Source organism: Tinamus guttatus, unplaced genomic scaffold, assembly GCF_059628265.1.
Source record: "Tinamus guttatus ecotype Peru unplaced genomic scaffold, ASM5962826v1 Tinamus_guttatus_pri_ptg000144l, whole genome shotgun sequence".
Taxonomy (NCBI): Eukaryota; Metazoa; Chordata; class Aves; order Tinamiformes; family Tinamidae; genus Tinamus; species Tinamus guttatus.
Window position 1 is genome coordinate 898,001 of NW_028288678.1, and position 16,040 is coordinate 914,040.

The window sequence follows — 16,040 nt, forward strand, 5'->3', positions numbered from 1 at the left end:
TTAAGCCACCTTTTTGAGACCACTAACTACTGCTTCCATCGTGTCCACAGAAGTGCTGTGGGCAATTTCCCCCCACATCCTTTTAGCAACCAGAAGAGAAGCAGTTGGGAGAGCTAAAGCCAGCCATGAGTGAAGAGGCCTGCCTTGTAGATCCGGCTGCTGCTACAGGCCTCTGTCTGTAACAGTGGGCCGTATGGCTCCCTGCTCCAGCAGGTCTGGAGTGCAGCTTCAGTATTCTGAACGGTTTCCAAAAGGATGGGGAAAACAAGCTTCTTTTATTTAATTTACATAACGATTCTATAAATGATTGTATTTTATCAATAGATTTGTGTATGTAGGTATATGTATATGTTACCTAAATAACATGCAGTGATCTGGTCGGCACAGAAGCGTGTAATCATGGCACCATAGGATCACCCTTCCCAGCCATTAGCAAAAGCTCTTTAATCATCTTTATGGACTTAGTCTCTTTTCTGTGTAAATATTTTTCCTGTCTTTCTCTTAGCAAAGTTGTTTGCAGGCTCTTTGTAGAATACAAACTCCTGCAAAGAAAATGCCCTTGAAGCAGTATGTGTAGACTGATTGCTAGATAGCGAACATGCTAATAGCATCTTGAGAGAATTACTATTACTTTGCAGCAGAGGCATTTTCATCAAAAAAAAAAAAAAAAAGACAAGAAATCTCACCATGCTCCTTAGATTGATTTCCCCCCTTTTGCATATTTCAGTCAATGGTGGCTGGTTCATTGCTAAAAATCTCCAAGGCATTTGAACCCCTAAGGAGTGTCATTTCCCATGATTGCCTCTCAGGAAGTTTTGTAAAGCACCAGACAACAGAAAAGACAAATGACCAACATAAGAGAACTTAAATCTGACAGTAGTCCTAACACTCAGCACTGAGTTATTGAAATGACAAGTGAAACAGTTTTACACCTGTTATAGCTTGCTTCTCAGTGTTAATTGGGTATCCATAGTAAATTTGCAAACTAACACTCAAGACTCAACGATAATCCTTTAGGTTGCCCGATACCTTTATCTGACCAAGTTCATGCAGACTCAGCCATCTGCGGAGGAACTTGGCGAGGCTGCACTTTATCTGCCTTTTTATTTCTGGTGCAATGGGATGGGAAAGAGAAGAAGCGAACATATAAGGGTTCCCTACTGAGAATCAGTTCTATAAATTATGTATTATGCAGACACTATTCTGCTGATGCTATCTGATCCCCAATTCTCAGTTCCTTGTTTTTGCTTCTATAAATAGCTATGGCCAGGTTCTCAGTTGTAAAGTGATGAGGACAAAACCTGAAACCTTTTCCATTTAATAACCTCTGCCAAGGAAGAATAAGGTATTATTTTTCATAACTGTGATGTCCTCAGGGCTTGAACAATCTGGGAATACAAGCAGCACTATGTTGTTGATAAGATACTAGTAGCAAAAGTGGGAATAGCCATGCCGAATATTAAAGATGAAAATGCCCTATTTTCAAGATGATCAGTATAAAGCTTGGTATTGTGAATTTTCTTGTCAATTTTTGCCTGTATGGGACCACTTTTGTTTTTTGTTTCTCCCTCTAGATCCGAATGCTTTTGCTGGAAAGACCGGACCTGATCACGCTCTTATAGGAGGAATAGTGGCTGTAGTTGTCTTTGTAACGCTATGTTCTATAATTCTGCTTGGTCGATATCTGGCAAGACATAAAGGTAGGAAAGATTTAGTTGAAGTTCACTCATTTTTGGAAGCAAGGTGTAATTTCATGTGAGAGTGCTTTTCCCTTTCACTTTTCCTCATCTGCTAAATAACTGGGACAGCACAGCTCATTTCATAGTCTGGTTGTGAGTGAAGTCCCTGGTTTTCTCTCAGCTGTACAGTGGCAGTTTTACTGACTAAGGCAAAGGATATCTAGTTACGTGCCATGGCCCACTGGCAATGAGCCAGTGATTCAGAGAGACTGAAAGGATTGTAGCCCTTGACTTTCTATTTAATTACTTAATTACATGGCCTCATAATTTTAACTAATATATCAGCTTAGCACAACTGAGTAAACAATTGAGAAAACAAGACAGTCAATTGCCATAAATTGTGTTAATACTTTCAATATGCCTTTAAAAGATAATATTAAATTCTGATGGTGGGTTTTCAAATTAGTGTCACTTCTACTAATGATTCCACTGGAATAAGGACTTAATTCATGGTTCACGTTTATCCTTATTCGTATGTTTTACCTTAGGAATTCTAGTCCCTTCACTTTGAATTCTCTCAAGCATTAGGGATAACAGAAGTGGAGCGATGCTGACTGACTAAGCCTATGTATGATCCTATTTTGACCTAGTTAATTCCAAAATATTTTCCAGAGATTTAACCTCTGAATGCTTGTAGACCAGTTGTTAAATCTCACTCGATTCCCCCTCCTCAGTCTGAAAAACATGAAAGGGGGATTCTTGTTGGTATTAACTCATTGAATCTTGCTTTCAATAGGATAATCTTATGGCTATCAATCAGCCAGAAGCTTTTTTTTTTTAATTTGAATAGGACTGTGCAGTGAAAAAAATAGTTTTTTTATTAATGAACTAATGAAAATGTGTCTCTTCTGCTTTTCTTCGTGAATGCTAACATATGCATCTTATGCCAACTCAAATAATGCTTTTCACAGAGTAAAATTTTGCTGTTGTGCACAATTATTTTTTTTCGTATCCTGTATTCACATAACTTAGCATAAAAAGTGTCTGTGATAGTGTATTATGAGTGGGTCCAGGTGACTAAGCTAATGAAGCTACTTCCATCTTGTAATTCTTGGAAGTGACTATGATACAATTCCATGAAATTAAAGTATAGATAAGATCCTGAAAAACAGAAATGCAAAAACTATTAGCTGTATTTTTTTTAATACACCCTTACTGAAAATCTGAATCTTCAAAGCTGGTTTGTTTTTATGGTTAGATATACCATGAAATATGCAAAACTTTGTCACTTATTCTATAATTGCATATTACAGCATTTAGCTAGAGTAGATTTTTCTCATGATATTTCCATCATTTATCATGAATGTATGTGAATCTATGTGATGTGATAATGTGCATTACCATGCACAGTTTTTATATCATAAATATTTCTTGACCAAATTTGAAAGTTGTATATAATGGTATCATTCAGGCTACAAGTTTTTAAAGTTACATGTTACTCCACTCATGAAGTAATTACAGCACTGTTGGAAATTTTGCAGCACTTTATACAATACAATGTAATATATATGTGTATTTTTTCCTGTTGCACTGCTTCCTATAGGAACTTATTTAACAAATGAAGCAAAAGGAGCTGAAGATGCACCGGATGCCGACACAGCCATTATCAATGCAGAAGGCAGTCAAGTCAATGCAGAGGAGAAAAAGGAGTATTTCATTTAGATGCAGAGCTAGAATCTTGGAGTTTTACTATCAGGCTGACTGCTGGAGAAAACTGGCTATCATTTTTCAGAATTCATTTCTGCCATCTTCTGCTATCTTTATTAACCCACATACCTGCTATAAGTAGCCAGTTTATGCCAACAATCAGCTTTTGACAATATCATTCTATAATTACAGTATCATACATAAAGCAGGACATTTCTTATTGCCTAAATTCATATCCACTGCTCTCTTAACATACAGTGCTTGAATATACAGCCTTAACAATGTTAATCATCATCGTAATCCAAGTTTTCTACATTTTAAATGTATGCAGCTTTATTACTCTTCTGTTTTCTTTTATCATGCTCCATATCAGTATGTCATAGAATATTCATAACAAATGCTATTAGGTAAGGACTTAATTTACTTACGTAAAAAAAAGATAAGTCTAAGACTAGAGGTTTACAAAGAATGTTTTATACATGTCTATAATTCAAAAAGCAACTTGTTTTGAGACATATGCCCTAGGAAAACATAACTGGAAGTTTCTTAGTATAGTTTCTTGTATGCTTGAGTTTGTTAGAAAAGAAGTATCCATCAGCTGTTTTTTTTTTTTTTTTCGTTTTGTTTTGCTTTATTTTGTTCTATTTTGAATGGTACCTTGACAACAGTGCCATGTTTCAGTGGTATAAAGAAAACGTACTAAATAGCTATACAGATTCTGCAAAGTTAGATAGTAGTGCTTCATTTGAAATAAATTTGTCCTGCCCTTTATTGCATTTTTGGGATCACAAAGGATTAGGAGTCTTTTTTGAGTAATTTCTGTTTTTATAATTTATTTGCTTCACATGGACTCACCTGTCTACTCAAATTTGAAGTGTTCATGGGACACAACTGCAAAGCATTTTAGTATCTGTATATAGTGCATATAATAAATTCAATTAAACATTATTTGATACATATTTAACTTTTTTTGGCAGTAGCTAAGTCAGTCACAAGTGAGCATTTTCTAATGTCCATTATATCCTTTTAGATATGACTCAAATCAATATTCTGAGTAGATAACATGTATTAGTATTTTTTTTGTCTGTATGTCCTAGCACTGTTCAGCAGCAAACTTTTCTAGTTCTTGTTTTTTCTTTGTTATACAATGGAAGCACAATGTTATATGGAAAGGTAGTTTTAAGCTAACAACCAGTGCACAGCCTCAGGTTTTAAATTACAACCACATTTGATTACTATCCTTAGAAAATGTTGTTGTTAAGTTGCTAAAATTCTCAATTTTTAATTTGGCAGTTCCAGAGCTGCTTCTCTATGTTGGTTTGCCAAAAAAAAGAAAAAAAAAAAAGAAAAAAAGAGAAAAAAATAGAAGTGTTAAAACAAAAGATATATGTTTTGTGTATACAGTAAATGGACTAATTCTTTATATTAAATTCCTGTCTATGCATTTTGTGAGGTACAAACTTATGTCACCGTGAACAATAGAGAATTCCTGCCATGCTTTTAGCTCCACAGTGAAAGTCTCTTGTTTGGATTATTTCTGAATTCTTTTTTGTGTAATTGACAACTGAACAATCACATGCTCTTAAATACAACAACAAAACACTGTAAGCCCATTGGCTTACTTCCTCTTCCAATGAAATAAAAAAGTTGCCATATCAGCTCTTGGTAATGATTCTACACTGGAGGATGCAAATTAGCCTAGATGGAGTTTGCCTCCTCCGAAGTTTTGCACCTTTGACAAAAGAGTATTTCTCTCTGGTTGTTATACTTGTGAGGCCTAAAAGCATGATGGTCTGCTAAAAAGGACTTTCCTGGGATTTTATTTTTGTGTGGGGAAGGGAGAGTTTGAAATATGACATCATGTAGTATGGTAAAATGGAAGATAAAGGTGCTGTGTCAGATTATTTATCAAAGAGTATAGATCTTTTAAGGACAATACTAAAGTATTTTAATTGTTTTTGTTGAAACATTTATCATGTTAGTTTCTAAGAAAAAAGGGTGACGTCAATCAAAGCAGCACTTTTTTTCAAAATATACAGACATAAATAATATGATGTGGTTGAGTGTTAACATAATAAATCATATACAGTACGACATTTTAAAGAAATAAGTCTGCATTGATGTGATTGCATGCTTGTTTTTACAGTTCACTCCATACCCATCTGTGGAAAAATGCAATAATATGTTAATATAGTATGGTAGTTTGAGAGAACCAGGTAGGTGCTACTAGACACATTGAAAACTAGTATAGGTTTACAAGATATTCATGTATTTCAAAGTGTATGCTTATAAAAAGGCTGGTAAAAGAAATCGTTCAATTTAGTACCAAAAATATAGGTTCTTATCAAAACCGCAAGTTGCATTAACTACAGTACAATATTAGATACTGCAAGGTTTTATTTCAGGACCTGAGACCCTATCGACCTAAGCATTTGAGCACATGCTTAGCTTCAGGTGTGGGAGAAGTTCCATTGAACGATGAGGCTCTATTCATATGCTTAAAACTAAGTGCTTCCCTGGACCAGGGCCTTACTTGTTCAAGTGAAACTCCTCACCCCTGTGTTTTGGGCCTTCTTTTCATTCTTCTTAACTCCAGCTTGCTTGAATAACAGGGCTCTTAAATGGGTAGGGTTCTTTCTTGAACCGTTGACTAATAAGCTGGACCTTCAAAAGCAGGATCACCCTTAGGGGTACCCATTTCAAACCATTTCCTCCTGTGGCATAAGAACAGTGTTGAAACTTGCAAAAGCAGATGCAAGTTGGACTGTTAAAATAGATTATTTCATTGGTTTCAGTTGAACCAAAACTCTTTACATGTGCTCATTTTTAATGCAGTTGATCTTCCATGAGCTTGCACCTTGTGATGTCACTCACATCTGTGCAAAGTAGGTGTAAAAACACCACAACAAGCCTTCACAGATGGCAAATTCTAACTGGGTTGCACTTTACAGGCCTATCTAGTCTTCACAGGTTTAAATTACTACACTAGGTGTAAAGAGGCATCCGTCTTTTTCACAAGCAGGACCATGATTTAAAGCTAATGATGCTCAGTAGGCTAAAAAACAGTTGTCTGTTTCCTTTACCCAAGACCCCTTCTGAAATACCAAGTTCATTCCCATTTCAAGAAATCCAGCAAATGTGTAAAAGGAGGCTCTGAATGGGAACTGTGTTAGTTAAAATGTTTGTGACATCCTCTCCCACATATACATGCAGAGTAGTTTTCTCAAGACAAGGTAGCTAATTTCTGCCAGCGTACTGTTTACAGTGTCGATTGCTGATTATTTTTAAACTTTTAGATGTAGAATGATTTTTTTTTATGCTTCAAGAACATTTTCATTTAAAGAAGATTCAAAGAAAGCAGTGCTTCAGAAGACAAGGGGTGTATCCTCCCACTCTTTTAGTGTCATCAGACAAATCAAGAAAGAGTTTAAGGAACCCTATATCTAACTTGAGGCTCAGAATTTAAGCTACAACACTTAAAAAAAAAATCATGTTACTTAAGGATGGTTCGCCTTGCACAGAGACTCCCTCTATAAAGGAATACATGAAGAAAACCAACTTTTCTAAGTAAGACATGAAAGTTAACATCTTGTGTATTTTCATTATAGTATTATATATATACATATATAAACTATTTCAATGAGAAGGACAGAATCATCTGTAATTATGTAATTCATGATTGTAACAGCACTGAAGTTAACATGTACACATATGTACAGTAGCTATTTCAACAGTTACAGTGTAGTTACATGTACTTCCCTGTAACATAGCAGTTATAGTGTAATTTAGTGCCACTTATTGTAAAGTGTTACCAAAAGGATAATGGAGTTCTTTCTTACCTTTACGATTCCATTCAAATTAAAGGTAAGTTTCTTAAATTAGCACTGTAAATCTGGTATTCCATTTCTTGATTAAGGAGGTGATGTAAAACTTCATGTTCACACTGCAGCTTTCCCCACCGCTTATCCAGACTCCTCCAAGTATCCAATCTCTACACTCCTAGGAACTGGTAATCTGTGATGAGCATACCAAAAATCCAGCTGCTTCAACTCGAATTGAATAAGCTGTCTAATGCAGAAAAACAGACAAACAAACAAATACGAGTAATGCTTTTTATTAAGTGGCACAAAGTACACACTAAAAACTATGCAAAAATATAGGTAAATACAGTGTACTTACATGTAAGTATCTTGTACTTGCTGTGTATGGATATTGGAAAAGCATGTAATTATAATATGCATTTTGATTTTTTTCAAGAAGGGGATGACCCCTGACAGTCACAAGGAATAACTGGATGGTGCATTTACATGCAGTGGGTATCCTAATGCAATATGTGTAATTCCTCTACTTGCAATGGTAGCTAATTTATAAAAATGCTTATACCACTCCTCATTCTTGCTAGTTCTGCTTTTCCTCTTTGGGGCCCATTAAATAACGCTGAAACACCTTTAGGCAAAGTGAGACACTGGCTCTGCTAATGGCTTTGCTGCCAGCGTTCTGTGCGTCTGGCAACATCGCTCAGTAATCTATTTCTGGCTCAGCAGCACAAGATTCCTCTTCTTTCTGCCCTCAAGGGAGTTTAATATGTTAAGATGCTGAAATATACCACCATATGCCCCAATATTTTTAGTATGAACAACAGAGAAAGCGAGACAACTGCATTCTCCTGATCTCTGTTTTGCTGAATCACCTCACCTGGAATTTCCACTACTTGCACAATAATGCCAGGTAATCTTAAATTGTGAGTACAAAATGCTTCCATCAAGTACAGGGGATGCCTTTAATGATAAAGTTAACTTTTTGTAAATGTGAAGGTTTTGTATTACTGATCTTTCTACTTCTTGCTACTTTTACATCATCCCCTTCCAGAAGGATTGCATTGAAAGATAACATGGAATAGCAAAATAAGAGAATGAATATGGTTAGCTGGAATATTGTAAACCTTTTTGTGACTGCCATTGCTATAACCTTCCTTTGTGTCCTATGAATAACAGGCAAATAGATATGTTTAGTAGTTAGCACTAGCATCATTCCACACTATACTATTCCTACAGTATGGCATCTACCTCTTAGTCTAAATACTAGCTACGAGATGTTTATATACATTTGAAATTACTACTTGATCTTTGATGTAGTCTTGAAATCAGTTCACTATATTTTTGTTTGTTTGTTTAAAATAGAAAAAAAATACTGCCTGGATTCGTAACCTTTCCCCATTCTTTACCAACTTTGGAATAGTTTGAGCTCATAATGGGGACACGGGGACACAGCCTCAGCTGGTATAAATCAGCTTCACTCTATTGCCTTAAATGTGGGCCAATTTACACTGGCTGGGGATCCATCCTGCACAGACAAATAATAAACAGCTATAGCACGTCAATATTTAGTCAGTACTAGATAATGGCATGCAATCCAACTGCAACACAATTCTTTCCAATGAAAGGCATGTAGGTTTGAAAAGCAACTTTTAAAAGCACATGCAAGCATTTGAATTAAATATGCAATACAAATACTGTTGGGATACTCTACTATATCTCTTACATATTTAAACATAATATGGTCACTTCATGTTTACATTAAAAGCACTCAATGCCTAGGCGGAGAAGTAAGGAGTATTGCAAACAAAAAGAAAATGGGTAGTGCAGCTTTTCATGTGAACAGAGCAGAGTAGAAGCTCCCATCAAGAGTAGGTCTTCATACATGACTTTTTGGAGTGGATCTGATTTAATATTGCTAAGGGAAAATGAAAGTTGTTTACTTAGCGCTAACATAAGCTAGCACAGTTCCTTCCTGCTGCCAATGGATCAAACCTATTACTCTGCACTAGTTGTAACTCAGGAGGAAATAAGGATACAAACATGGTTTAACAGCACACGTATCATTCCACATTCTCAGGCTGCTCTAAGCTTTGTGCACTTCCAGCAGCCCTTGAGGGTATTCTTCCAGCATCTAGGAATTGTCTTGTTGCCAAACCATGCTCATTTTCCTCAGCTGTTTCATGTACTCTCACTCAGATGGAAGATGGTGTAGAGCTGATACAATGGCTCTACAATAGTAAGGGATTCCTGAAATGTGGCAGGGAGCTTTCCAGTAGCTCACTAAAAAAAAAATTCTTCATGGCTTCTGTGTGTACTATAGATCTGCCCTGCATGTTCTGTCTCTGAAGTCTGTTATTCTCTGTTGGGCTAAAAGCAGCAATCCAGTTGGAAAGGAGATAGAAGAAAAGTCTGTCCTCCACAAGGAGTAGTCTCTGTTATTATAAAAGATCTTTTATTTCTTTGTCTTTTTTATTTTTTTTTTAAGATTTCAGGTGCAAAGCTAAGCCTGATGGGGTCAGCACTTTAGCACTTTCCCTGTGTTCAGGGTCCAGTCAGCAGTGAGCTCTGATCTCACCTTTCAGCACAAACTACAGATAGCCTTATCCTGCCCTTACGATAGTGCTGAAAAACACCAATGCTTCAATGCTTTTTTTTTGTCTAAGCACATTCATTCTCTTAGTCTTGTTCTACAAGGAAATTATTAAAGGTTTTTCTAATAGGATCTAAAGGAGTTTTTTAAAGCAGTAACTTATAAAGCAAATAAAAGTGATGATCATTGACTATTTGTGTTGATCCTGAAGAGAAAGAAAACCTGTAATTGCTGGACTGAATTCTTTATCACTTCCCCTTTTCCTCTCTTCTGTGCATATTGATTTATGTTAGTAAATACACAGTTGTACATACTCTCATTTTTCAGTGAAAATAGGTTTCCTTATACACCTACAGAGTTTTCATACAAATATGCAAATATTACCTACAGTTGTCTTGCTTTTGACTAAATAGTGAGCCAAGAGAGTGAACTCATGGGTTACTGGTTACATATATGTCCTTCTTCCATAAAAGCGTATACAATACGCCTATTGATTTCAAAAGAATGAGGCTCAAGTCCTTACTGCACATTTGAGTTGCTATTTAGTTCTTTTCTGAAAGAGTAATAAAGCTTTCCTTGTGCATCCTGTACTTTTAGCCTAGATATTTTATAGCTACAAAAAACGTTCAGTCCGGCAGGAAGTTTCCTAGAACAAATAATAAGGCATAATTTGTGAAAGGACTATAACAACTTCATCTATTCATAGTCAGTGTGTTTTCTCCTAGGAACTGTAATGTACTCTGCTCTTACACTGGCGATTCATGGCCTGTGGAAGGATATTTTAGAGTGTTTCAGGAATGCAACCACCAACTTGTAACAAAATCTGTGGGAATTAAACATATTGCACTACTGATGGAGACACATTCACTTCATTTAATTTCCTCATTAGTAACTCTAAGCAGACAAAATGCATATTGTAATGTTAGGTACATGACACTTGCATGTTGCTATGCCTATATACTTACAAAGTATTCAATGTGTACTTAGTGGCGCTTAAAAAATGTCATGTACAATTCTTCTAAACATTCTTACAGGGTTCCCATTTGCACTTCATCTTCCAGAAAAGTCTTGTCAGAAAAATGTCTGATGAATATTATTGAAAAAAAATAAAATTTCAATTTTAGTTATCTGTTGGACATTTCTGAATTGTCTATTCATTTAATATATCTCCTGATGCTTGCCAATTTGGCAGTAGAGTTGATTTAGACCAGTGGCTGTACTGCAGATTGTTCGATAAGCTCATTTTGATGTTCCTAATAGAACTGTTATGATCATATTCTGTGTCTCTAAATATTACTTCTGAGATTATAAACAATTATCTAAGAAAAAAAAATCTGTGAGACGGTGCTATTTTACATATTTTAACTAAAAATCTTAACATTTTATTTAATGCTTACAGACTATTTAATGTGTATTGCTTTTTTTTGACCGACAAGGAGAGTAACAACTTTTGGATGCTGCCCTCATTGTAGGTGAAATTCATCCTTGTGAAGAGGTCAAGTGCTGAAAAAGCATTTAAACCTGTGGGACTTAAATGGTGGCTTAGCCCTGTACGAAGGAGATGGAGAATTCATGCAAGGATTTCTGTATCACTTATCATGCTTCAACTGACGCCATCAAAGGCAAGAAAGCCACTGGGTCAAAAGGAAAAAGAGAAATATCACGGGGAAGAGGAAACTCTGAGAGGGTTCATATTTATGAGAAAGAAACAAGTCCCAGATGCAGAGAGAGACGCTGACAGAATTTAGTACCCGTTTGCATAGGGTATCTCAGTGCATCTCTGACGACAGATCTGTCCTGTAACCTAAACTAAGAACACATTCAACTAATGTGTATACCTGCTGCATTTAGCAAATTAGTTCTTGTCTTTATTATTTGTTTTCACCAAACCAAAATATTTCTCCTTAAGTAATTTAAAGTGTACATTTTAAACTTAGGAACTCTGCAAAATTCTAAGTGATCTTCTAAGTCATATGTCCATGAGTTAGGGCAAAACACACTGAAAAGCCACAGTGTGCCTAAGGAAAAGAACAGAATTCACAACTGGCTTTCTAAGTTTCTGTGTTCAAGTTGTAATTCCTTTACCAATTTTGTCTTCATCAACCAAAAGTTTCCCAAAAGGTAACTGCACTTTTCTGTGTACCTTTCACTGTCTGAAAGTGGATATTTTACAATTATTATTCTTAGTATTGCCCTTATATGTTTCCTTCAAAAAGAAAAATCTATAAAGGGCTGTAAGAGATCTCTTTCACCAACGGCCAACAAAATATGCCTCTTCCTTCCCTTTCCACAGCATTGGAAGATAACCATTGCTTTTTGTCTCTTACTTGTGATAGGAAAGCTGCAAAAGAAAAAAAAAACTCTTTATTTTTATTTATTTTTATTTTTTTTTAACAACTGTAAAGCCTGCTCGTAATTTCAGCAAGTATTGATACAAACTCCAGACCAGGCTCTGTCACATTTATGGCATTATACACACAGAGATGAATGAGAGTCTATTTACATCGCTTAATACTTATCAAGCAGCTATGTGAAGATATATTCACTTTTTCAAGGACAGTGTTATACAGCAGCCCTTGGCCAGGCTCTGCTAGTAAGGGTAAGGCAAAGGTAAGTGCAATTAGTGAAATTTAGAGGCGATCATCAAGTGGAGATAATGAAGATAATTCCTTGATCAACAAAGGAGTTATCCTACATTGCCTTCCAGTTCTGCTTCAAGCACTTGGCAACATCCGGAGCCACAGGAGGGCACTTTTGATCAGCTCTGGGATACTTACTTACCCCAGCACTTGCTCCTGCTGAGCTGGTAGCAATAGCTTCTCTGCTGCTCAGAACTGAGGCGAGGGCCTTATTGATTCTGCAAGCTGCATGGGGGAAAAAAAAAAAAAGAATACATAGAGTGTTTTCTAGCAAGCCAGAAAGAGCCCTCTACTTTATTCTGCGACAACTTACAGGAAATAATTCACGCTCATGTCAGCTGGTGAGGATAGTGACTATCCTGGCTTGATGTGCTGCCACCCCCAAGTTAGACCAACTGGATTTGTGAAATGGGGAGAGGACAGCAAGAGGAGAAAAGATTTGCCCATGCTAGGAACATGGGTACAGGCCTGTGCCTCTCTAGGTGCTGGAGCAAGGAGGTACGCTGCAGTCTCTTGTGCTTCATTTCCATCCACAGCTTCAGTACAGCTATGGGAGATGCAAAGAAATGGGAGACTGGAGTCCACTCAGAAGAGTCACAGAGCTTCTGAGCAGCAAGAAATGCCTTTCACAACACTGCTGCTAAGACCTGGCAAACAGGCAATGCTTCTCATTTTGTGGTGCTTTGACTCAATTGGACTTAGAGGGTGGTGGGAAGATCTAAGACACAAAGAAGAAGGGGAGAAAAAAAAGCAAATCATAATTTGGGCCTGGAGAGATGAAGTTGAATAGAAAGTACAAGAAAGAAAAATGGAAAATATAGCTTTTTTAAGAGCATCTTGTTCTTTATCAGAGCAGTAGCCAGCTCTGTCTGAGGAAAAAGCAAATGTTCCTCATAATTCTGTAACTGTTTCAGTGCATTTTTACTCTTTCTGGAGCATAAAATGTCCATGTCAGAAACAAAAAAATGCATATACCCTGATGTGATCAAGTTAAAGCACATCATTATTTTGCCCTCACTAACATAATATCAGATTAGCCTCCTGAATAGCAGTAAGCAACATGACTAACAGCTGTCATATTCATTTTCTCATCCACTCTCCATGGGGGACTATGTGTGTGCAGTGAAGCCTTCTGTTGCATTAATTTATTTATTTTCATATTTCCTCTATGTTTATGCTAGAAATGTAGTTTAAAAAACATTTTGTACTTGGAGAAGAAACCAGTACAGTTGGTTACCATCCCAAGTTCCTGTAAGATTTAATGTTTCAGTATTGGAAAGCTCTGGCTGGAAAACATTCATTATGGTAGAGGAATAAAGTTATTGACAGTTCTCCAGACGTAAGAACTCCAGGGAGTCTTTCAGCTACTCCCAGACCTGGTCTTTGAAGGCATTTAAAATAAAGTGCAGGACCTTGAACTAAATTCCAAAAACTACAGGAAGCCATGGTAGACTCTGCGGAGCAGGATGAGCTTGTTGTTACTGAGAAAATGTGGCCAGGTTTCGCACTTCTTAGAGGTTATCATAGCATTTTCTTCATGGCCAGCTATATAGCACTGCTGTAGGACCCCTGAGATCAGAGAGCTGCTGCCGCTAGCTTCAAATGGCTTAGTTGCCTAGTATGGTAAAAGCAATTGCCATCACTGCTCTACAGAAGGGCAAATATATTCCTGTTAGGCCATTCCTGGGTCTGTTGGGGGCCCAGTTTTGGCATTCTACAGAATCAGACTGGTCCTTATTGCCTGGACTCAGCTGAGATTGGTGCCTGCTTCATGCAGCATGCACGTGAATCCAGCACAGTTGCACAGCACTTCCTGTCCGTGTGTGGAAGGTGAATGGGATCTATGAGAGGATTAATCCTGGGGAAATGGACAGTTGGATGTTAGAGGCACAATTTCCCATAACTGCCTCTTAAATGTATCGTGCCAGGAGAGCCTGTGTTAGCACATCCTGCTTTTACAGAAACAGATAGCACATGAAATCCTCTTTGAGTCTTATGATGTTTCATTGACTGGAAGGAAAGAGAGTCACAACATCATTGCAGAGACTCTCAATTTTACATCATAATCTTATCTTCTTCCTGGTGTCTAAGAGAGTGCAAGAAGCCTGTTCAGGTTTCATATATCCCAAGTTAGGAAAAAAGGAATGCAGGAATTCTGTATGAAATTAACAGTGGGCTATAGTTTGGGGTTCTCATTTTTCATGTCTTATGAACTCACACACAGGCACATAGACACAACTGCAAACACAATACTTGTGTGACATATTTTTCTACATGTTCTTCTTGCTCCAACGGCTCTTTACTGCTTGTTTTGCTCCTCTCAAGCACAGTATTTTGTTTTAACCATAGTCTCCTAGAGCACACTTTTCCTTTTTTTTTTTTTTTAATGTTGATTTTACACTTGTACAGCTGCAACTGATGCTTTTCTGTGGTGCAGGTAAGCTCTCTCTAGGTTTACTCCCTGGTTGGCAAAGTCGTATGAAGGACTGTCAACCAAAGACACGTGCAGGGTTTCTAACGAACTCTGATATATGAAAGAGAGGAAGGGGGGTAGTTTTGATTTTCCCACCGCACTCAGCACAGCTAATCTGTATGTGCTCAAGTGGGGAAGCGATGTGACATTGGGCCCTGGAGCTGCTCATTGCCTCACTTAAACTGGGAGGGAAGTTGTTGGTTGTGTCACTGCTCTCTCCCTCCACTGCTGATTGGCTGAGCATATGTGTCTGGGAACACCACATTAGCGTATCATTTGACCAGTGAATAACTCTTCTCTAACAAACAGGATCATTCTGGTATGCTGGAAAATCCATTATTTCTTCCAGATCAGGAGGGAATTAGTGTGGCTAGTTTCAATTTCCTTGGGGTATGAACCTATTTTGGAAATGAACCAGGATTAGCCTGCTTTGCTGTGAGACAAAACCAGGCAATACAGTATTTTGCAGTAATGCTCAAAGCTAACAAATACCTGTTCCTGTAAGGAACTGAGCTTAGGAGAAAGAGAACTACAGAGGCTGGATGGGGTGGGGAAGGACAGGAAATTTGACAAAAGTGGGAAAAATAAAAGTGAGGGCAGGATTAAGTGTTGCAGTGATACCTTGCCCTCCACCAGGAGTCTTGTTCCCTGCCGAAGAAAGGCCAAGTAGCCAAAGATTCAGATAAGGCAGCAAAAAATGCTAAGAACCTGGGGGAGGAAATAGAAATTTCAAAGCAATGGCAGAGAGAGGAAAAGGCCGCTGAAAGAAGATGCTGGCAGACTGGCAGAGTGACATTCAGTGCAGCTGATGGGTCATAGGGCTCCAAAGTTGGTACTGAAAAGGCTTTACATCAGGTTCCAGATAGAAGAACTTCCCCTGTAAGTCGCACACAGCCTCCAAATAGGTCAAAGGGTGCTCCTAAAAGCACACGTGGGAAGAAGGACTCCAAGAGAAGGCAAGTCAGCTATGGGCATCACCTTAGCCCCAAACTTGTAGGGGCAAGGGTGCTTAAGCTTTGAGATTTCTGCAGGGAAGAGACTCTCCTCCCCCTAGCTAACTGCAAAATGATGAGACTCTCCATCTAAGGCAGTCCCTATTCTTCTGGAGTATAACTGTATTAGCAATCAAAAGTG

General features: G+C 37.6%; 1 protein-coding gene across 3 annotated transcripts in view; it reads left to right on the forward strand.

The window, feature by feature from the left end:
• Window positions 1-9,680, forward strand: part of CADM2 (cell adhesion molecule 2) — a 599,764-nt gene extending 590,084 nt beyond the window's left edge. For all 3 annotated transcript variants that reach the window (XM_088522065.1, XM_088522063.1, XM_088522064.1), the window contains 2 exons: window positions 1,575-1,700; window positions 3,283-9,680. In XM_088522065.1, coding sequence (XP_088378191.1) covers window positions 1,575-1,700; window positions 3,283-3,401 — 245 coding nt within the window. In that variant the 3' untranslated portion in view covers window positions 3,402-9,680. The remainder of the gene's footprint in view (window positions 1-1,574; window positions 1,701-3,282) is intronic.
• The last annotated feature ends 6,360 nt before the right edge of the window (window positions 9,681-16,040 follow it).